Here is a 22,298-nt window from a genome sequence, read left to right on the forward strand (position 1 = left end):
CATATTCTCTGGCCACTGCATGGGCCCAGGTTGATATTCCCTTTACCATTATGTTGTTCTTCAAGGCTGCTTCCCTATGGCCCTTATTTTTCTGACTGTTGAAGCCAGAGTTTGAAGTCTCAGGACAGCTCCCAATAATATTGTTTTCTTCTTAATAAAGTTACTCTTTGTGAAGTTTCTCTGATAAAGTTACATTTGCATGCAGGATGAGATGAAGTGAAACGCATTGTAGTACTTTTTCGTGTCAGAAGTAACTTGAAAAACTGCAAGTCACTTCTGGTGTGAGAGAATTGGCCATCTGTAGAGACGTTGCCCAGAGGACACCCGGATGTTTTACTAGCCTGTGGGAGGCTTCTCTCATGTCCCTGCACGGGAAGCTGGAGCTGACAGACAGGAGCTCACCCCATCTTGCAGATTCAAATCCTGACCTTCAGGTCAACAGTTCAGCTGGCACAATTGCGCCAACACAGCTTTATATGTAGTACATATAAACACATAAACCAGATACAAAAATGGAAAATATATAGCTGTTTTATTTACTTCCTTGACAAATTCCAGGGAATATGTACTGTTTCAGATGCAAATATGTATAGTTACTATTGGAAATTTCTATCTTTATTATTTAACATAATTAAGCTTTATTATTTAATGTATTTTTTAATTGCCCCTTCCTGTTCAGTGTGTGTTCAAGTTGATTTAAAACAGAACCATAAAAACAATAGAGTGCAACAATTCCAGACACAAAGGAAAAGCTTCCTACATTCATGAGCTATATTTCTACTTTCCATCCCGGCAATTAAAGTGAACAGTGTAGAAAGGAGTCAATACTGAAGTGTTATCAAGAGAATTAATGCATAACCCAATAATTATATATCTGATCCTTTGTTATAAGCTGCCACAAGTGTGGATATCATTTACCTGAATTCAATTATCTCTGCAGTGATAGAATGCTACAATCATAAAATGATTCGATTTATCAAGCCAGTTTTCTGGGAGGAATTAGAAGATAGCATAGCGTGCAATGAGATATTGAAACTCAATGGATATAAAAACAACAAAATAAGATTTTTCTATCTGCAGTGTCATTTTGTTGGGTCACAGGAGAACACCCTAAACCCTATTTGGCTTGATAAAACAGAACAAACATTGAAATCAATCATATTTGTTTGGCATCTGAAAGCAAGTATGTCCTTGTGTGGGGGTACGTCTCCCCTGTTCAAAAAAAATTATCGTTTCAGAAGTGATGAGAAATTGCAAGTTGCTTCTGCTGTGAGAAAACTGGCTGTATGCAAGGATGTTGCACAGAGGACGTCCGGATGTTTTACTATCCTGTGGGAGGATTCTCTTATGTCTGTGCATGGGAAGCTAGAGCTGACAGATGGGAGCTTACCCACCGACCTTCAAGTCACCAGTTCAGCTGACACAAGGATTTAACCCATTGTGCCACCACGGCTCTAAAATCAGAATCATTCAGTTCAACTTTTAAGCCAAAACCTAGGGTTTATCCAACAATTATTTTATCAGATGCAGAACAAGAAATGCTTTTGCAGGTGGTCTCTAGAAAGGGAACATCTTTCTTACTGCGCTGCTTTTTGAGGAACACATTTGTCCAGTCCCAGGAATTTTTGAATGAGAACTTGCACATCCCAAGGAAGGAGACTGGAGGAGGAGGAAGAATAGAAAATGGCGCATTTTAAAGATATACAACAAAGAGGCACAAGTGCTTTACTGTAATATCAGGAAGAGTTTAAAAGGCTCTTAAATCAACACATTGGCTGTACATATTAGCTTGTAAAATTGTTCATTTTTGGACATGGCTGCACTTTCCTCATTTTAGGTTCTCGAGACTGTACAGCTAGTCCCCGTTCCCCCATTAAACCTGAACTTTGGAGCAAGTCTTCATTTACTGAATGCATACATTGCAGCTTGAAGAGAGATTGTTACACAAACAGAAGTTTAACATGTCTGGAATTTCCAAAACAGTCACTTACTTTTTCAAAATGGCTGCAAAATAAATGACTCTGGGGACACAGATCATATGTTGATTACGAAGTATGCCTCGCATGGCTGCCTTCACAAAATTGCCTGGTCTTACAGGAGGAAGGAAGGCTTTCAGTTCTCGCCTGGAAGAATAAATAATATAATGTTCTGCTTGTAATATTAATTAGCTCCTTTAGAGCCCTTAAATTATAATTACTTAAAAAAATAACTTTCCAAGCTTTGAGATAAGGAAATATGATGTATATACTCAGAGTGCAATCAAGTCTTATCAAGCCTTGTTGTTTGGTTTGGTATTGTGATATGGTCTAAGGGCTAATCAATAAAATTATTGTTATTGATGATAAGTAATCTGCTGTACTTTCCCCCTGCTAGCATGTGGTAGGAATGCTATCTAAATATAGGCAGGAATGTGGCTAACTGCAAAAATGCAGGGTGTTTCCCCAAAATGATACCTCCTTGACAACTTATAATTCTGGAATTTATTTTTCATCTCTGCAAAAAATATATCCTTTTACCAGGATTAAAGATTCCAATAGTAGAGAAATTACAAGAGAAAGTGTAATTTACATTTGCAATTCTGTGCTTTGACAATGTGAGCAGTGCATAATTTGTGCAGCGACGATAATCTGAACACTTTTACCATTGTAATTTAAGATTGAATGTGTTAACTCTGTTTAGTCGTTATTATGACATTCTTCAATATAAATGTAGTTATTTAGCCTTCAAAGAATTACCATAGCGGGCTGCTACTAGCTATTAAAGGTCGAATACATTTTGGGGAGGACAATCTGTGTATAAACTGCTGGAACAAACTAGAGTTACTATGAAGATATTTACATCTGATGATGTAGTTCTGTACAAGGTGAGTTCAAGATATCTGTACAGTTGGGCAGTCCGACCATGAATTGTGCGAATGGCACTTTCCTCTGGGAGCATTAAGCAGTTCAGGGGAAGAGACATCAGTAATAAATCAGCGCAACTCGATTAAGCAAGGAAGCAATTTCTCCATTCTCTTCCCCTTTTTCTCTCTTTGCTGGAGGAATTTACATTGTGAAATGAACTACGATATAACAGGATTGTTTCCTTGCTTTGCCATCCCTTTGGTGCCTCCTGTCCCTCCTCACAGGGTGCATCTACACCAGTGCTTCTCAATCTGTGGGTTGGGACCCCTGGGAGGGGGGGTCGCAAGGGGATTTCAGAGGGGTCACCAAAGACCATCTGAAAACATATATTTCTGATGGTCTTAGGAAACCCTTTGGCAGAGAAGGCTGAAGATCTCTCTACCTGTCCTTCTCTTCCTTTTTGGAAACAGATGGTGAATCCTGCCATCAAAATCCTCCACTGTGATTGGCTGGCCTCTCAAGCGGGGGAAAGGAGAGCAGGCATGCTTGGTGCACATGTGCGGGTGAGGGAGAGCATGCGAGACTGGAGGGAGGTTCACACCAGCAAGTCCCTTCAAGACATAGGGGTTCTGTGTGGGAAGTTTGGCCTAATTCTATCTTTGGTCGGATTCAGAATGCTCTTTGATTCTAGGTGAACTATAAGTCCCAGCAACTACCACTCCCAAATGTCAAGGTCTATTTCTCCAAACTCCACCAGTGTTCAAATTTGGGCATATTGAATATTCGTGCCAAGTCTGGTCCAGATCTACCATTATTTGAGTCCACGGTGCTCTCTCTATGTAGGTGAACTACAACTCCAAAACTCAAGGTCAATACCTGCCAAACCCTTCCAGTATTTTCTTGTGGTCATGAGAGGTCTGTGTGCCAAGTTTGGTTCAATTCCATCATTGGTGGAGTTCAGAATGTTCTTTGATTGTAGGTTAACTATAAATTCCAACAACGACAACTCCCAAATAACAATAAAAATCCCCTCCCCAATCCCACCAGTATTCAAATTTGGGCATATCAGGTATTTGTGCCAAATTTGGTCCAGTGAATGAAAATACATCCTGCCTATCAGATATTTACATTACAATTCATAACAGGAGCAAAATTACAGTTATGAAGTCACCACAACATGAGGAACTGTATTAAGGGTTGCGGCATTAGGAAGGCTGAGAACCACTGATCTACACTATAGAATGAATGGAGTTTGAGACCACTTTAGCTGCCATGGCCCAATTGGCAGAATCCAGGGAACTGGTGTTTGGACAGGCACCAGAACACAGAGGAGACTGAAGACCTTGGAAGGATACAACTTCTATGATTCCATAGCATTGAGCCATGGCAGTGAAAGTGATGCCAAACAACATTAACAGTGTTAACATGAACATTAACAGTGAAGATGCACCCCCAGTCTGTTTGTCATCCTTTTGAGTTATACAGGCACGCTCCCATTTCTCCCAAGTCAAATGGAGCTAGTGATGGCAACAACAGACATTACCTGACTCCACAGCCATTAAACATTCCTGTGTCAATGAAGTAAGGACACACTAGAGTAGTCTTCACAGTGTCGATTCTTTTGGCTTTCAGTTCATGACTAAGAGCTTCGTGGAATCCCACCACAGCAAACTTGCTGGCACAGTAATCCTGGAGGGAGAAATTTCTCATTCATAAAGCACCACATTTCTAATATTGTCTGAGGAATGCTTGGGCTCCAAAGGTCTAAGTTCACTGATCAGCTCAAAATGCTAATTCCAAACATTTTCAGACTGTTGCTTTCAAAAAGCTACCACATTTCAGTGCCAATCAAAGATTCTTCAAATAACGTGGAAGATAATATTCCATGCTGCTATGGGTAAAGTTAAATATTCTAGGGCAAGTTCTCTTGTGCATGTACTAAATTATTTCTAATTTAACTGTGATTTAACGTTCTTATTTTTAAACAAAACTGATTTTTTTAAAAGTTTTATTCTTCATCTTTGGGAACTAGTGGCAGTATATTCTGATTACATAAATCTAAGCCAAGCAGACTTTCTGGGACAAGCTAGTTGTATTATTGCAGGCTGCTCTTAATGTGTAATTTAACAGAGTTTAAACACAATCAGTAACAAATAACTAGCTACTCGTAATCAAATATTTTATTAAATAATAAGGCACGAGAAAGTTTATTTATTTCATATCAAAAGCGTTGCATAAATAAGTATAAACTGATAAAAATGGAAGGAGCACAAGCAACTAAATATCTTTTGACCAAAAACGGGCAACAGTGACCACATTGTCTGTAGCCTCACACAATTCTTCCTCTGTACATGAGGCACGACATTGTGGACAAGCATACAGATGCAGACTTATCTGTTCTGCTCCACAGTCTTATAAGGACGAGAATTCGTTTAGGTAGTGCCATTTTGCCAGGTTGTCTTTTGATCTGCCAACTCCACTTCCGAGTCTGTTCAGAGACAAAGTTGCCCATTCTTGGTTTGCCCCTGGAATAAGACCCTCGTGGGGGGGGGGGGGCATCCAATTGGGACTTCCTGGTTTAGCTGCCCAGAGGGATACTCTAGCTGTTGCTGGAGGAAACATTAAGAGGAGTGGTGGTTCTCATGAAGCTTTTCCTTCATTTGAGTCTACTGGGAAGAAGCTAATAGCAATGCAGTGGATGGCTTTCACAGTGTTCAACCTTATTTCTCTCACAGTTAGCAGCAAATTCCCATTGCACATCGGGGGTGGGGGTGGGAATGCCAGCTAGCTTGTAGAGTTTATCAACAGGTGTAGGTTTAAGACATCCTGTGATTATTCTGTATGTTTCATTCAATGCTATGTTTACCTGCTTTGCATGGGCAGACGTCTGTCAATCAAGTAAGTTATAGCATATAAAGATACACTTTCACCCCTCTTGTGCTAAACTTCACTATATTTTGTTACACTTATACCAACAGAAACTTTATTGAACGCTGGAGAATGAATATAACACTGTGAAGTGCTGTTATGCCTTGTATGGTTTCCTTCTTGATACTGTGGAAATGACGAAGGAGATCTCTCTCTGATACCAAAGCTCACTGGATTGTAACTTTCAGATGTTTTAAAAGTAACTATTATCATCTAAGTTAGTTTTGAGAACTAGTAAATACATTTTTTTTAAATTCCCTTGCTTTTATTTTTTAAAAGTTAAAATTCTAACAATAACAAATGACTCCTGTAACCCTTTACTTATATGGAGTTATAACTCATTACTTTCAAAACCTCAGTGCTCGGTTTTATATAGTATGTATTTTACTGACCTCCAGACAACCAGTTGCAAACAGACCAAGTGCTCCAGCAATTGTCACAATGTGTCCATGCCCTCTCTTGATCATTTGTGGGAGGAAAGCCTTGACTGTCTGCAAAAGGAACCGAATAATTTAACATCAAAATAATTTGTTCATATACAAGGTATTGTTGAAGGCTTTCATGGCCAGAATGACTAGGTTGTTGTAGGTTTTTCGGGCTGTATGGCCATGTTCTATAAGCATTCTCTCCTGATGTTTCTCCTGCATCTGTGGCATGCATCCTCAGAAGTTGTCACAACCTCTGAGGATGCTTGCCACAGATGCAGGCGAAACGTCAGGAGATAATGCTTCTAGAACATGGCCATACAGTCCAAAAAACCTCCAACAACCCACTGTTCATACACTTAAAAAAACAACAAACATATTAACTATTCCTTAAAGTCCATTCCTTTGATAAGTCTTTTTTTCTCCCAACTAGTTGAGCTTTGAAAGAGAGTCAAACACCTGGGGGAAAGAGCTCTTGGAGAAGAGATGGCAATGCAAAACCCTCTTAAGAGTTTAGAAGTAATGAGTTGCAAGCAACCTTGTTACTAGTAATTCGATACTTTCTAACTTGATGGAAGTACAAAAGTAAGGCAATCAGTAAGAAGAATGTTGTTTTGTTGTGTAATTAATAACATTTTATATTTACTTATAAAACTAGGGAAGTTCAAGAGCAACTGATGGCATTTTTGAGGGACTTTGCAAGTTTCGGGCAATTATCATATTGGTCCTGAATGTTGCTGTTTTTAAATGAATTTTTACAACAAACAATATAACAAATCATTTCCCCCAATAATGCAATATAGAATGACAATGACTTGTTTCCCAGTTGTTGCAAGATTTCACAGGACAAACATAGTTTATAATATCCTGCTTCAACCCAAGTGCAAGTCCTACCATTAGACAGAGTTAGGCTATTGGAAGAGCAGCTCAACAGTGGAATATGCTGCCTTGATGTGTGGTAGAGACTCCTTTTTTGAAGGTTTTAAGCAGAGGTTGGGTGGCCATCTGTTAGGAATGTTTTGATTGTGCATTTCTGCATGGCAGAAGGAGTTGGACTGAGCCTAGGGCTTTCTTTCAACTCTATTATTCTATGATATATAGAAACTGTCCTGTGTCCTCTAAGCTAGCTAAATACAGCCCTATCTATAACCAGGGTTTCAAAAAGACCAAACTCTTGGTCCATTTGGTTTTTTCCATATGGAATCTCAGGAGGTCATATTGATCTCAGGTCCCAAAATGTTTTGACTCAGTCTGACTCTGACTGCCCAAATATATTGGGTCATGTGTTTAGTTTGGCTCACATAGAATATTGCTACCATGTGAAAATGTCTTGAAATTATACCATTGTTCTGATGGACACTTAAAATATGCAGTACTGCATATTTCATGCAATATCTATTTTTTCTGTATGCATAATTTCAAATATTTTGTGTGACCTCCTTTTTTCCATTTATGAATATAGAGATTTTGTGACAGCAATTTTTTCCATCATATCTAACTTCTCTGTTACAGATGGATATCTGTGCAAATGTAAGCTTCAGAGCATGGCACAAGAAAAACAATTCTGCAAGGATATTAGTTACTTCTCCCAATTTGATGTTATCTGGAAATTCCCCTTTTTCCATCATCAAAGTTATTGATAAAGATTTTGAATATCACTGGGCTCAGGGCAGAATCCCGTGTCACCCCATTAATCACTTCTCTTTAGGATGAAGAGAAGCTATTGGTGAGCATCCTTTGGGTTCAGTCAGTTTGTTTCATATATACCTTATATACTTAGCCTGAAGGTAATTTTATACACAATATTTATAATAATGTTGTGCATTGAACAAAATTTATTCACATTGAACTATCAGAAAGCAAGGATGCCTTTCTCTTCGCCACCTATGCTGACAATTATGGTGCATCTCAGATTTCTGGATGAGGGATACTCGCCGTGTGCAGCTAAAATGTGAAGCTATCCCTAGTTTGTTTTCATTTGTATTTCTCTCAATTTTCCCGGTTCCTCAGGAGTTAAGAAAGACTAATTCCTATTTAAAGTTCAATTTAAAAAGTTTTGTTAGTAGCCCATGTGACAAAGATAAAGAGCGTAACAAGATTAATTGTGATTTCAATCCTCTTAAAATTGCCCTCCATTTGATAGTCTTTTCATCTTTTCGGGGTCTCAAATAGAGGATTAGCTAGAGCCAGGCCATGTTCTGCAAGACCTGGCTGATAAGCTGCTTTCCAGAATTAGTTGCCACGAGAAAATGTCCATTCACACTAGAAAGGATCAACGTGAAGCACAGTTTAATTGGATAGTTCCAGAATGTAGCACATAAGCCCAGGGCTTATGTCTTAAATGTTCAGGGCAAAGTCACTAAATTATTATTTCAAGTAGCAGGGAGACATTGCCTCTTGTTACTATTGAGAATGCATTGCAGCACACCCAAATATCTGGGAGTTACCCTGGACCGTATTCTGACCTACAAGAAGCACAATTTATTTATTTATCATGTCAGGAGCAAACCAAACAGTTGTATTTCATTAAAAATGCACACAAAGTTTGCAAACCTGGCATTATATTAAATGACCTTTGACCAGTAGCTGGCCACTTAGGAGTGCCTCTGGTGTTGCTATAAGAAGGCCCTCCATTGTGCATGTGGCAGGGCTCAGGTTGCATTGTAGTAGGTGGTCAGTGGTTTGCTCTTCTCCACACTTGCATGCTGTGGATTCCACTTTGTAGCCCCATTTCTTAAGGTTGGCTCTGCATCTCGTGGTGCCAGAGCACAGGCTGTTCAGCGCCTTTCAAGTCGCCCAGTTTTCTGTGTGCCCAGGAGGGAGTCTGTCATTTGGTGTCAGCCATTGATTGAGGTTCTGATATTCTGATGTTTTACCATCCTTGTAGGAGGCTTTACTTATGTCTTCATATGAGGAGCTGGAGCTGACAGAGGGAATTCATCCAAACTTTCACCGGATTCAAACCTCCGACCTGTCAGCCTTCAGTCCTGCTGGTACAAATGTTCAACCCACTGTGCCACTGGGGGCTCCACACTGAAGTTACACTGATAGCCTTTCTTTCCCAAAATTAGCTCAAGGTGTATGCTTCTCCCCACTTTATCCTTTATCCTTTCAAAACCCAGTGCAGCTAGTTTCACAAAGGCTTCTATACATTTTTAGCAACCCTTTCTCTATTCTGTCTAGTTTTTTTTCTTTTATCAGCATTGGTATTCACAAATGGTGGAGGAGGGTTGAAGGCACATTTCTGCAGCAAACAATGCAATGGGCTGGGAGAGAGCAGGATTCTCCTCTCGCCTAAATCAGGCATGTGTGCTTGCCTACAACAGGCAAGGTAAGCAGGAGCTGCCTACAGAACTCCTTATTCCGTAAACACAAACTGCAAAACTGAGAAAAAGGGAAGACAGATAAGGCTCCTTCACCATAGCCACAGCATGTTTAAAAAGCAGAGATCTAAAAGTCTGGCCACCTAATATAAATTATAGAAGAAGTGAGGCTTGTGTGTGAGGGGGAGTAATCCAAGGATGTATTTCAGGAAAAATCTTCAAGTAGTCTCATGAAGGTCCAAAAGATAAGGCTTATTGGCCTGGTTGCTTCTTTCATACATGCATATTATTGGTTTTTAATTTTACAAATCTTGCTGAAATATGTTGAATTGCTCTCCATATTTGTGATGAAGAAAACTACGTTTTTTTTCCAAGGCAGTCCAGTTGCTTGAAATGCCATTCGAGTATTTCTTCTGCCTCAACATGGTCTCTACTGGTCTGTACTGGGCTAGTCTGGGTTATTCTCAGCAATACTTGGCCCATAACCTTATTTGGGTGAGTGGGATTAACAAAAGACTCTCGTCATAAATGTACAATAGAGTAACTTATTAGCAGCAATGTGACTCAGCACCAGTAGCCAAAAGTGATAAAAAGAACAAAACCACACAGACCAATGTTATCTCTTCCATGGGAGGACTTTCTTTGTAGTAAAATAATATGGTTGCACAAATTACAACAAGGTTTCCATAACACAACTTCTTTCTTTGAACAGCTTCCACGCTGGAATTCTTTTTCATGCAGATAAACAGCTTTTGCTCATGGAGCCTCTTCTCACACCGAACTTACACAGGAGCTTCACACAGGAGCTTTTCATACAGTAGCTTTGACATTGGAGCTCTACACACGATGGCCTTCAACCTGGGGCTTATCTCACACAAACTTCTCACACCAGGCTTTCTCATCCTGAGGCCTCTCTCACAGAGGTCTGCTAACACTGAGGGCTCTCTCAGACTGATGCCTCTCTCACACTGAGGCAAATTAACACTGAGGCTTTCTTATACTGAGGCCTACTAACACACTGAGGTCCTTCTTCCACAAAGACCTCTCACAGAGTGAGGACTACTAAGCTACAGGCACACCTGCTTATATAGAACTACAGCTTTTGCTCAGTCATTTAATCCTTTCAGTGCTTGACTCGCGTTTTTGTAATTTAAAATACCTAGTTATTTTTTAATATTTCTGACAATAGAATAATATATTTCGAAGAAGCCCCAAAGGTCATCCAGTCCAGCCCCATTCTGTCATACAAGAACGCACAATCAAAGCACACTGGACAGATGGCCATCCAGCTTTTGCTTACCTCCAGAGAAGGACAATTCCACCACTCTCTGAGGCAGCATACTCCACTACCAAACAGTTCTTACTCTCAGGAAGTTCTTCCTAATCTTTAGGTGGAATCTCTTTTTCTGCAATTTGAATCCATTGCTCTGTGTGCTCTTCTCTAGAGCAACAAGGAACGAGCTTTCCTCCTCCTCGGTTTTGTTGCATGCAATGGTACCTACCCAAAAGTGAGCATGGCAGTTGGTCCTCATGGTTCTTTCCATCTGTCCATCAGGGCACTGTAAGATGGGCATCCCAGCTACAATGCCAGCATTGTTGACCACGATGGAGACTTCACCCACCTCCTTTCTCACAGAGGCAGCAGCAGCATAGACCAGGTCTCTCTGGCTCACATCGCAAGTGTAAGCGTAGGCTTTGGCGCCCAGCTTGCGAACTTCCCTTGCTGTGTTTTCGTTGCCCTTAGTGTCAGTATCCCACAAGACGAGTGTAGCTCCTCGTCGAGCAAACTCCAGTGCTAAAAGCCTCCCAATCCCAGTTGTGCTGGCTGTGCCAGTTATCAAACAAATTTCATTTTTGACTATCTTCTCCACGGGCTTCTTTATCCACCAAAGCAAAGCTTGGAGAACATATCCAAATACTCTAGCCGAGAGTATTAGAAAGTCTATAACCACAGCCATTGTTTCAGACCTCTGTGACGATCTTCATAATCATTGCGAGCTTCGTAAGTACTTGGTGTATCATGAAATTCACAAACAAAGCAAATCATGCAGGAAGGCTGTATTTATGGGGGGAAACTGAGATTAAAGAGATTACAGCAACCACTACCAATAAGGAGGTGGAATGTGGACAACAATGAAGCATTTGGGTATTAACTCTTAAACTGGAGGCTGGGTACATAGCAGTATGCTGTAAAAGAGATTGGCAACTGAAGGTTTGTCTTTCTCCAGCTCTTCACTACTTTTCTAATGCCAGTGTTAGTTTTAAAATAAAAGGTGGGGGGAACCCCTTTAGCAACACAGAAAACAAGGAAGAAAATCGGCAAAGCTGATTGAGCAGCAAATGTCTTTGTAAAAGGCAGCTTCTTTGACCGAGGCTTTGTTAACTGAGGCATGCCTGTAGTTGACATTCATCTCTTTGGGTTCAATACTACAAATATGGCATCTTTGTGGAATTCCCAGCTTCCTTATGAATACCTGCTAAGAGAGGCAGGCCAACATTGCCTTGCTGGTAAAACAGTTGCTCAAAATATCAGGCAAAGATAACACTATATAACAAAATCTGAAAACATTTCTGACTGTTCCTGGTTTGAAAGTTTTATTTCCCGTTTAATTGTGCAGTACTTATTTTGAAAGCAGTTGTTATACTCCAGAATTTTGCTTTTGTGGTTGCCACAAGCTATGCTGAATTTGGTTGAGACTCTATGAGATATTCATTGAAAAACTATAGCAAAATGTGCTGCAGGATGTCCCACAAAAACAAAGGTTTGAAGTTTCATAAATCTCTTCCATGTTTTATGATAGAACCAATTAGGAAATTACATTTATAACCCAGGAACAAAAGTCATGTTACATAGTGTTATAGTGTCTTTTTAATTCGTTGCTTCCTAGTCTTTTCTTGGGCCCATTCGTACAGCCTGAGATTCTAGAACAAGTTGGGACACCTGATTATTTCATAAAATAACGCAATCAGAAACTTCTGGAAAGTAGACTCAAGTCTATTTTGTCGAAGGATTTCATGGCCGGAATCACTGGATTGTTTTAAGTTTTCTAGACTGTATGACCATGTTCCAGAAGCATTCTGACATTTCACCCACATCTATGGCAGGCATCCTCAGACAATGCCTGCCATAGATGTACATGAAACATCAGGAGAGAATGCTTCTGGAACATGGTAATACAGCCCGGAAAACTCACAGCAACCTAGTGATTCTGGCCATGAAAGCCTTTTGACAACACATTTATCTCTCTTTTACCCCAAAGCAAAATGAAGCTAAAAAGGCACTGATAAAGAAATAATACTATGGCCCAAATCCTACTGATTAGTCTCAAATGTTATATCTATTGATGTGTGAGGAGTTGCTAGTCTGGCTCTTGGAAGGATATTTATTGTGCATTAGCAGCTGTGGGATATACATCTGAGATAGGGAGGAAAACTGGATTTTAAGGATGGTTTCTCTTGGACTCTTGTAGGACTGGGTACATTGAAAGCAAAGGTGCCACTGTCTCAGCCTCTCGTGTGGACATTTTGGAACATTTCGGATTTCAGATATAAGTGATAATCATCAATACAGTGAAGCTATGGATTTAAATTACTCTAAAATCTTTATGTGTTATAACATTGATTCCCAAGGTCTGGTTCTCCAGGCTTTCGGATTTCAACTCCCAGCATCTTAAAACATTTTGGCCAATGATAAGAGATTTTGAGAGCTGAAATCCAAAATGCCTGAAGGACCAGAGTTTGGGAATTACTGCTGCAATACATAACCATTTTTAAAAAGTCATTTAAATCTATAGGATCAAAGGTCCTGTGGTTTGTGATGAGAGAGAATAAATTTGCTCCATTTCAGTGCTAGCCTCCAGGTATTTGAAGTTCAGAATTATATTAGCCTTCTTTGAGATGAAAGTATACGATATCCCTTCAAATTCATTTTTCACAAAGGGGGCATCTACACTGTGGAATTAATGCAGTTTGATGCTGCTTTAACTGCTATGCTTAATGCTAAGGAATCATGGGAGTTGTAGTTTCAAAGGGCCATTAGTGCTAACCAGAAACAACAACTCCCAGGATCCTACATCACTGGGCCAGGGCAGTTGGGAGTGGTGCCAAACTGCATTAATTCGACTGTATAGATGCTCCTGGTGTAAATATTTTAGTGAGTTGACATTATGACACAGAGAGAAGGTAATGGACATGGCTTGGCCATTTTAGCTATTTTATTTTATTATTAGCTCTATATTTAATTCTCTTTTAGTGATTATATGTTGGTTTTCAGTGGTAAATTGTTTTGTTTTTAGCGTTGCTAGCTGCTTTGAGTCTCCTTTAAGAGAGGTAACTGAGATATAAATATTGTTGTTGTTGCTATTATTGTTGTTGTTGTTATTGCTATTATATTGTTGTTGTTATTATTGGGATTATTTAAATTTAAAACAACCATGGTTATCAGTTTGGGGAAAACCTAAAGCTTGAAAATCCAGCCCACCAGCTGGATTTTCTACATTGTGGAATTAACGCAGTTTGATACCACTTTAACTGCCATGGCTGAATGGTACATTTACAAGATCTTTAGCTTCTCTACCAAAGCATAGGTGCCTCAACAAACTACATCTCGCAGGGTTTATTGGATCCACACTGTGGAATTAACGCAGTTTGGCACCACTTTAACTGCTCTGGCTGAATGGTAGATTTGCAAGATCTTTAACCTTCTCTACCAAAGCATAGGTGCCTCACCGAACTACAACTCCCAGGGTTTATTGGATCTACACTGTGGAATCAACGCAGTTTGACACCACTTTAACTGCCATGGCTGAATGGTAGATTTACAAAATCTTTAACCTTCTCTACCAAAGCACAGGTGCCTCACCGAACTACAACTCCCAGGGTTTATTGGATCTACACTGTGGAATTAACGCAGTTTGGTACCACTTTAACTGCTCTGGCTGAATGGTAGATTTGCAAGATCTTTAACCTTCTCAACCAAAGCATAGGTACTTCACCAAACTGCAACTTCCAGGATTTATTGGATCTACACTGTGGAATTAACGCAGTTTGACACCACTTTAACTGTCATGGCTGTATGGTAGATTTACAAGATCTTTAGCCTTTTCTACCAAAGCATAGATGCTTCTCCAAACTACAACTCCCAGGATTTATTAGCTGCACTGCAAAACTCAATCACTATTTCAAACTGCCTCTGAAAACCACAAGTGCAACGAGCAGCCAATAGGAACACGCCTCTCCCAATTTCCCCCAGGCAAACCACATTGACCAGAATGCTTTGGGAAGAGCATGCGCAGTGAGGCGCAAAGGGGCTATATAAGTGCGCCGAGTGCGCCTGCGCCTCCTTTTCCATGCGGCTTTCGAAGAGGTAAGAAGGGAGGAAGGGGGAATGTGGAGGGAGGCCGGGGAAAGGTAATCCAGTGCCATCCGCCACGAAACGTGGACGTGTGAATGCGAATAGCTTAAGAGAGCAGATTGAAAAGCATGACTAACTTGATTCGTTGGGTTTCAGGTCGTTTAGGCCTCTTTATTTACCTTTTCCTCCCTGTACGCAAGGTTTGGGCCTTGCCTGCAGGATGGGCCAAATGTCACAAAGGCCTCTGAGGTTTTAATACCTTTTTGGAATTAACTTTTTTACATGTAATTCATTAAAGATAAATATAAAACAAAATGTGAATTAAAAACAAAAAATAAGTAATTAAATAAGAACATGGGCCAGCATATAAACCAGGCACGGGCAAACTTGGGCCTTCCCTCCAAGTGTTTTGGACTTCAACTCCCATCATTCCTTAAGTGGCCTGAGCTGTTGGGGATGGTGGGAGTTGAAGTCCAAAACACCTGGAGGGAAGGCCCAAGTTTGCCCATGCCTGGTTTATAGTGATAATATTATCTATATTGAAGGATAAATGTTATCAAATGATTTAATGGGATTTACAAATGGTATCTTAAATTGCAATTTTATTTAAGGTGTTGGAAAGTGTTGACATTGTAGCATAATAAAAGTATTGTCGAAGAACAAAAGTTGCAAAGTTTCACTTGAAAGTTTCTCCTGTTTACTATTGAAATCATTAATCCTTTTAATTAGAACAGCTCCCTCCCTTTTCTTCTTTCAAGAACCATTTAAAAACTTTCCTGTTTAGACAGACCTTTAGTGATGGAAACTTAAGCTGGAGTGATAAGAAACACCATAATGTTTATGGACCGGAGCAAAGTGCAATATGATCTGATACAATGCCACAAAAATGTGAATGTATATTATTTTAAATTGTTATTTTATGACGTCGTATACATATTATTGATGTAATTGGATTGTTTACATACTTTTAATATGGTGTAGACCTCTCTGGGTCCCGTGAGGGAGAAAAGCAGGATATAGGTCAGTGTTTCTCAACCTGGGGGTCTGGACCCCGGGGGGGGGGGGGGTCACGAGGAGATGTCAGAGGGGTCACCAAAGACCATCAGAAGACACAGTATTTTCTGTTGGTCATGAGGATTCCATGTAGGAAGCTTGGTGCAATTCTATCGTTGGTGGGGTTCAGAATGCTCTTTGATTGTAGGTGAACTATACATCCCAGCAAATGTCAAGGTCTATCTATTTCCCCCCCAAACTCCACCAGTGTTCACATTTGGGCACATTGAGTATCCATGCCAAGTTTGGTCCAGATCCATCATTGTTTGAGTCCACAGTGCTCTCTGGATGAAGGTGAACTACAACTCCAAAACTCAAGGTCAATGCCCACCAAACCCTTCTAGTGTTTTCTGTTGTTCATGGGAGTTCGGTGTGCCACGTTTGGTTCAATTACATCATTGGTAGAGTTCAGAATGCTCTTTGATTGTAGGTTAACAATAAATCCCAGGAACTACAGCTCCCAAATGACAAAATCAATCACCCCCCCCCCCACTTAGTATTCAAATATGAGCATATCGCATGTTTATATCAAATACATCCTGCATATCAGATATTTATATGATGATTCATAACAGGAGCAAAATTACAGTTGTGAAGTAGCAACGAAAATAATGTGGTTGGGGGTCACCACAACATGAGGAACTGTATTAAGGAGTCGTGGTAATAGGAAGGTTGTGAAACACTGATATAGCTGATGATGATTATTATTATTATAATCAAGGGTGTGTGCATTTGGGTGGGTGGGTGGGTGGGGGGAATAAGCAAAAATAATGGGGAATTATAAGTTAAGGGCGTGTACATTTTTGGAACATGCTCCTTGATTTAGGATGATCATAGCAGCCATATTCAAGCGTTGAGATTGAAAGATTCTTACACTCTGTTCTTAGTGAAGCCCTTAAAGGATTTATTTATTTCATGTTGAAAGCATTGCGTAAATAATAAAATAGAGGCAGCACAAGCAACTAAATAATTTTAGATCCAAAATGGCAACAGTGATTGCATTGTCTGTAGCTTTAAACAGTTCTCCCTCTGTGCATGAGGCAGGGCATGGTGCGCTCCACAGTCTCACAAGGTGGAGGATTCTTCTAGGGCAGGGGTCCTCAAACTATGGCCCGAGGGCCAGATATGACCCTCCAAGGTCATTTACCCAGCCCTCACTCAGGGTCAACCTAAGTCTGAAACGACTTGAAAGCACATAACAACAACAATCCTATCTCATCAGACAAAAGCAGGCCCACACATCCCATTGAAATACTAATAAGTTTATATTTGTTATATTTATATTATATTTGTTATATTTATATTTGTTAAAATTGTTCTTCATTTTAATTATTGTATTGTTTTAAAGTGTTTTTTGGACTACAAATAAGATACGTGCAGTGTGCGTAGGAATTCATGGTTTTTTTTCAAATTATATTCCGGCCCTCCAACAGTGTCTATCCCTTTGCTGTTAAGTTGGACTTCTGATGCACCAAAAATCTGGGTGGACAGGCCAGAATTATGGGCAGTTTCTGCCTTATTCTTTATTACATTTTTAAAGTTACATATAGTTAAGGTTGAATATCTCCCATGATTGACTTTTTCCTTTCTTTTCAGGACAAGCATGCACAATATCCTCATCTATCAGAAAATTATCCAGACAGGCATGGGAGTCACCTGAAATGCAAAGGTGTCACCAGAGTTTGAAAGAATAACAAGTGAGTAAAGTTAAATTTAACCAATAAAAAAGATTGAATGCTCTGCCAGTCCATATGCACACAATGAAGCGGATGGCTTTGGTAGTTGCCCCATTAATACAAGTATAATTATTGTTTTGAAATAATGTTTTGAAAGAGAAAGCTGGTAGCTCTGTGTACTCAGGCATATTTTGGCACCTGGCTTGTACACAGACAGCCATACCAGATAATCTTTCAGATCAAGCTATATTCAAAAGATTGGGCCTAGAGTACATAACACCTGGGACAAGTGTCCAAACATGCTCTAGAATCTCAGGGTGTAGAAATGTGTCCAAGAAAAGAATAGGAACCAGTGAACCAGATGGGCACTATAACATGATTTTTGTTTCCGGGTTATAAATGTCATTTTCTAATATATTGTTAACATAGTGTAAGGAGCTCTGGCGTGGGCTGGTCCATGAGGTCATGAGTCAGATGCAACTGAACGAATAAACAACAAAGTGTAATCTTTGCCTGATATTTTGAGCGAGAGTTTTACCAGCAAGGCAACGTTGGCCTACCTCTCTGTGCAGGTATCTATAAGGAAACTGGGAACTCCACAGAGATGCCGTATTTGTAGTAATGTGCTTTATTTGTCTGTCATTGTATGCTTGATTAGGTTTGCAGGACAATGAAGGAATTCTGTTGACAAAAGTGTAGTGTGACTTTCTTCTTGATTGGTTTCCTTTTAATTTCTTCGAGCCGATTGTGTTTCCATGAAGGCTTCCCCCCCCCCCGGAATTGATTATGTGGCAGGAAAAAGTACAGTAATTTATGCATTATTAAATGTAAAGGAATTTCATCTAAATGTTCAGGCTGTGTGGAGTTTGTCCTCATGAAACACAATCATTTCAACCTCTAAGATTGTGATTTCCAATGCCATATATGCATAATGAAAGCCATCCCTTCACTCGTGCATCTATAAAGCTGATGTATATGATGACTAAAACTTTTTTCCCCATCAGATCGACACTGTTGATTCTGCTGTTTTTAGCCAAATTTGTCTGATACATCAGCATATCTGGGTTTTTCCCCCTGACAATCTCCTGGATAAGAATGACATGAGTCATTGGCTTTCTGTGTTATTTTAGGATGAAAATAAAGCACTGGAGAAGATGGAGACAGAAATGATTGTCTGAAAAAGTAGACATGGCTGGATTGGGATGAAACAGATGGTGGAGCACTTCTTTTGAACTGACCAGAGAAGTATGGGTTCCTTTTTGCTTTCGTGGGTCAATTTAGAAAATTTGCCACAATGCCTCCTTTAAAAAACTAAAAGCACTGATTTGGTGAGGTTGTTAATACTTGGATGAAAGGCCACTGAATAATACCCAATACTATAGGCCAGTGGTTCTCAACCTGTGTCCCCCCAGGTGTTTTGGCATACAAGTCCCAGAAATTCCTGTTAGTTTACCAGCTGTTAGGTTTTCTGGGAGTTGAAGGCCAAAACATCTGAGGACTCAACAGATTGAGAACCACTTCTGTAGACTTTGAGAGGTAGGCAATGGCAAACCTCCTGTGTGTATTTCTTAAAACCCTATAAAATTCATGGGGGTTCCACATGTTGACAGGTAACTTGAAGGCACACAGACAGACAATGGGGTGCTGGTGGTAAAGAATTTCCCTGGACTGGGATCACCTGATAGGACTTGCTAACTGGCAATAGCATGGCAAATTTTTCTGACTTGGTTTTAACAATCCAGCTTTCTCCCAATTTTGGCTTTCTTCTGTGGCTGGAAGAGAATCAAGAGTGGAAAGACTCTTTACCTTGGTACAGATAACACTATGTAGCATGATTTTTGTTTCTGGTTTATAGATGTCATTTCCTAATTGGTTCTATCATAAAAACATGGAAAAGGACAACTACTTTAAAAGTAAATCTCACACAATTAAACAGGAAATAATATTGTCAAACCAGAAACAATATTTTTCAAATTTTGTTAAAGGCAAAGGTTTTCCCCTTGACATTAAGTCTAGGCGTGTCTGACTCTGAGGGGGGATGGTGGTGCTCATCTCCATTTCGAAGCCATAGAACCGGCGTTGTCCATAGACACCTCCAAGGTCATGTGGCTGGCATGACTGCGTGGAGCACAGTTACCTTCCTACCGAAGCAGTACCTATTGCTCTACTCACATTTCCATGTTTTTAAACTGCTAGGTTGGCAGAAGCTGGGGCTAACAGCGGGAGCTCACCCCACTCCCCGGATTTGAACTGCTGACTTTTTGGTCAGTATGTTCAGCAGCCCTTCGGTTTAACCTCCTGCGCCACCGAGAGTTGTTACATAGTGTAATAATAATACATTCCTGGATTGAGCATATGCTACAATGTACCCAATTTTAAAGTTAATAGTGCAAAAGGCCATTGAAATGTGTACATCTATGCAGATCTCCAATATCTATTTGTATCTAATTGTAATAATTAAGGGATGTGAAATTGGTAGGCTTCCAGGTGTTCCTTCAGCATTTGTCACCATTGGTCATGTTTTCTTGGACTGATGGAAAAGTAGAGAAAACATAACTGGAAGACATAGTATTTCCTTCATAGAGATGTGCCATTTTTCCTGTTTCTTCAGATGGTTCGATCGGATTAGACTTCTGGATGAGGAAGAGGCACCTGGTCTTTCCACCCCACTCTAAGGAGGATTGGAAGCTCTACGGTAAAATCAAACCCCTATTCAGAAAGAGTATAACAGGCAGCATTGCAATAATGTGTACTCAGTGGTATATGATGACTTTATCTTTTTTCCCCATCATATCGGTAATGCTGATAAGATGCGAATTCTAGCCAGATGGTCTGATTCCACTGAATTCAAATCACAACATTGCGTGCTTTTATTTGGGGCTTTGAAGACAGAATGTTTTCATGGAATGCTGATTCCTCACTGAAGGTCTATGAATGTGGTTCATTTTTCTATGAGGAGTGAATATTAAAGCTTCCAAGTTTTCAAATAGCGGTCATAATACTTTGGGAAGTCATCTCATTGTTTTAAGAAGTAACCCAATTTAACTGAAAGATTTTAATTCTATAGCTAGGTAGTTTTTCAGTTATGTAGGAACATAGTTTTGCATTGAATCCAGCATATGCGCGGAGGATATTTATAATTGAGAATAGAAAACACTTTGAAATAAACAATTTTTGCTGAATGTTACTATAGTTTGTCTGGAGAACCAGCAAATTAGATATTTGCTAGGTCCCCTAGGGTGATTCTATAGCAATATCCAGCAGAAACATACAATTGAATTGTCTGGAAGACCTAGAAAAGAACATTTTGTTGGATTTCAAGTAAGCGAAATCACAAGTATGTATTCTGTGTCTACAAGGTCCATACTTAATTATCCCTCCATTATTTGGCCTTTGGGACATTTAATAGAGCACAGTCTGCTGTAGCCAAATTGCTAACTTTTATTTTTTTCTTTTAACAGGTTCAAAGATTCTAGGTCATCTGCTTCGAAGCTGAAGGTATCCATAGATTCAGCTGCAATGTTGAATATTCTAGAGAAGAACTGATTTGGAATTAAGTGCTGATGATATCCAATAAATGCACTAGCTTTACACTAGCAAATTCTTTGATTCTTGTGATTCTTTGTTGTTGCCAGTGGCTGAATTTGTCTATCTGTTTGCAAACTGCCAATGTGTGAACTGTTTTGTCAGGATTAATGTAGTAGAGATGGAATAATTGGGAAGGAGTTCTATTTTGATGAGAAGTTGCATGTTCTTTAAGCATAGCTTCTTCAATTCATACCCTCTCCTATTAAATAATATAATAGCACTTTATTTATATTCTGTTCTGTTTCCCCAAGAGCGGATTACAACATTAATAGATAGGCAAATATTCAATATTTTAATACAGTGGAATAACAATGACAAAAATACTCAGAACAAAGGTAAAGGCTTTTCATCTCCAGCTTTTGGAGGCGGTGGTCAACTCTGGCCATGGGGAGGTGCTCTTGTTTCATTTCCAAGCCGAGGAGCCTTTTGTCCATAGACACTTCCTGGTTGTAGTGTTGGCATGGTTGCGTGGGTGCCTTCGTTACCTTCCTGCCAAAGTGGTACCTAATTATCTCCTAGATTAGCAGGAACTAGGGCTAACAGCGGGAGTTCACCCAGACCCACAGTTTCGAACTGCCAACCTTTAATACAGCAGATTCAACCATTCATTGTGCAGCTGCGGCTCCTTGCTTTGCTAACCAATAAATAATCCTTGGTTAGTAGAGCATATGGATGGGAACCAGAGTCCCCCAGCTGGTTGGAGGCATAAAAATACTTCTAGGCTGCTGGTGTATGAAACGAGCTGTAAATGGGCTCAAGTTTCTCGAATCTTTTAATATCGAGCAATGACTATTTTGAAGTCTTGATTAATGGGCCTAGAGAGCAGGTGTGTGTCGGACATCCAGTGCCTTGTAAATGGCTTTGCAAGTATAAATACTTGAGCTTAATTGTTCAGCATATGCTCATTGATTGTCCAAACAAGGCTATTCTCCAACCTCACACTCCTCTGGACTTTTGAATCCTTACAATCTACAGCCAATGCAGTTTGAATGTGAACTTTAAAATCCAACACAGAAGCTGCTGAAAGGTCTAAATGTAGACAAGTGGAAGAAATATTCATGCATTTAAAAACTTGGAACAGTTAAAAGTGCCTTGTTAATTCATTGCCT

The 22,298-nt window shown here is 39.8% G+C and overlaps 1 protein-coding gene, 1 long non-coding RNA gene and 2 other non-coding genes across 4 annotated transcripts; 3 read left to right on the forward strand and 1 right to left on the reverse strand.

Annotated features, from left to right (window-relative positions):
• Positions 1-515: 515 nt before the first annotated feature.
• On the reverse strand, positions 516-11,542 carry LOC132772591 (retinol dehydrogenase 10-like). The gene is made up of 5 exons (XM_060771493.2): positions 11,022-11,542; positions 6,164-6,262; positions 4,387-4,532; positions 1,992-2,123; positions 516-1,659 (listed from the first exon to the last, which is right to left on the reverse strand). The coding sequence occupies exons 1-5, from the start codon at positions 11,475-11,477 to the stop codon at positions 1,578-1,580; spliced, it is 915 nt and encodes a 304-aa protein (XP_060627476.2). The 5' UTR covers positions 11,478-11,542; the 3' UTR covers positions 516-1,577.
• Positions 11,543-17,471: 5,929 nt separating this feature from the next.
• LOC132773152 (uncharacterized) lies at positions 17,472-21,202 on the forward strand. The gene is made up of 4 exons (XR_009631303.2): positions 17,472-17,622; positions 18,732-18,846; positions 20,213-20,296; positions 21,063-21,202. It is a non-coding gene; the product is annotated as an uncharacterized lncRNA (long non-coding RNA).
• Positions 18,567-18,657, forward strand: LOC132775300 (small nucleolar SNORD12/SNORD106). The gene has a single exon (XR_009631505.2). It is a non-coding gene; the product is annotated as a small nucleolar SNORD12/SNORD106 (small nucleolar RNA).
• On the forward strand, positions 20,355-20,446 carry LOC132775301 (small nucleolar SNORD12/SNORD106). The gene has a single exon (XR_009631506.2). It is a non-coding gene; the product is annotated as a small nucleolar SNORD12/SNORD106 (small nucleolar RNA).
• Positions 21,203-22,298: the final 1,096 nt, after the last annotated feature.

This window comes from Anolis sagrei, chromosome 4 (assembly GCF_037176765.1).
Source record: "Anolis sagrei isolate rAnoSag1 chromosome 4, rAnoSag1.mat, whole genome shotgun sequence".
NCBI classification, from domain to species: Eukaryota; Metazoa; Chordata; class Lepidosauria; order Squamata; family Dactyloidae; genus Anolis; species Anolis sagrei.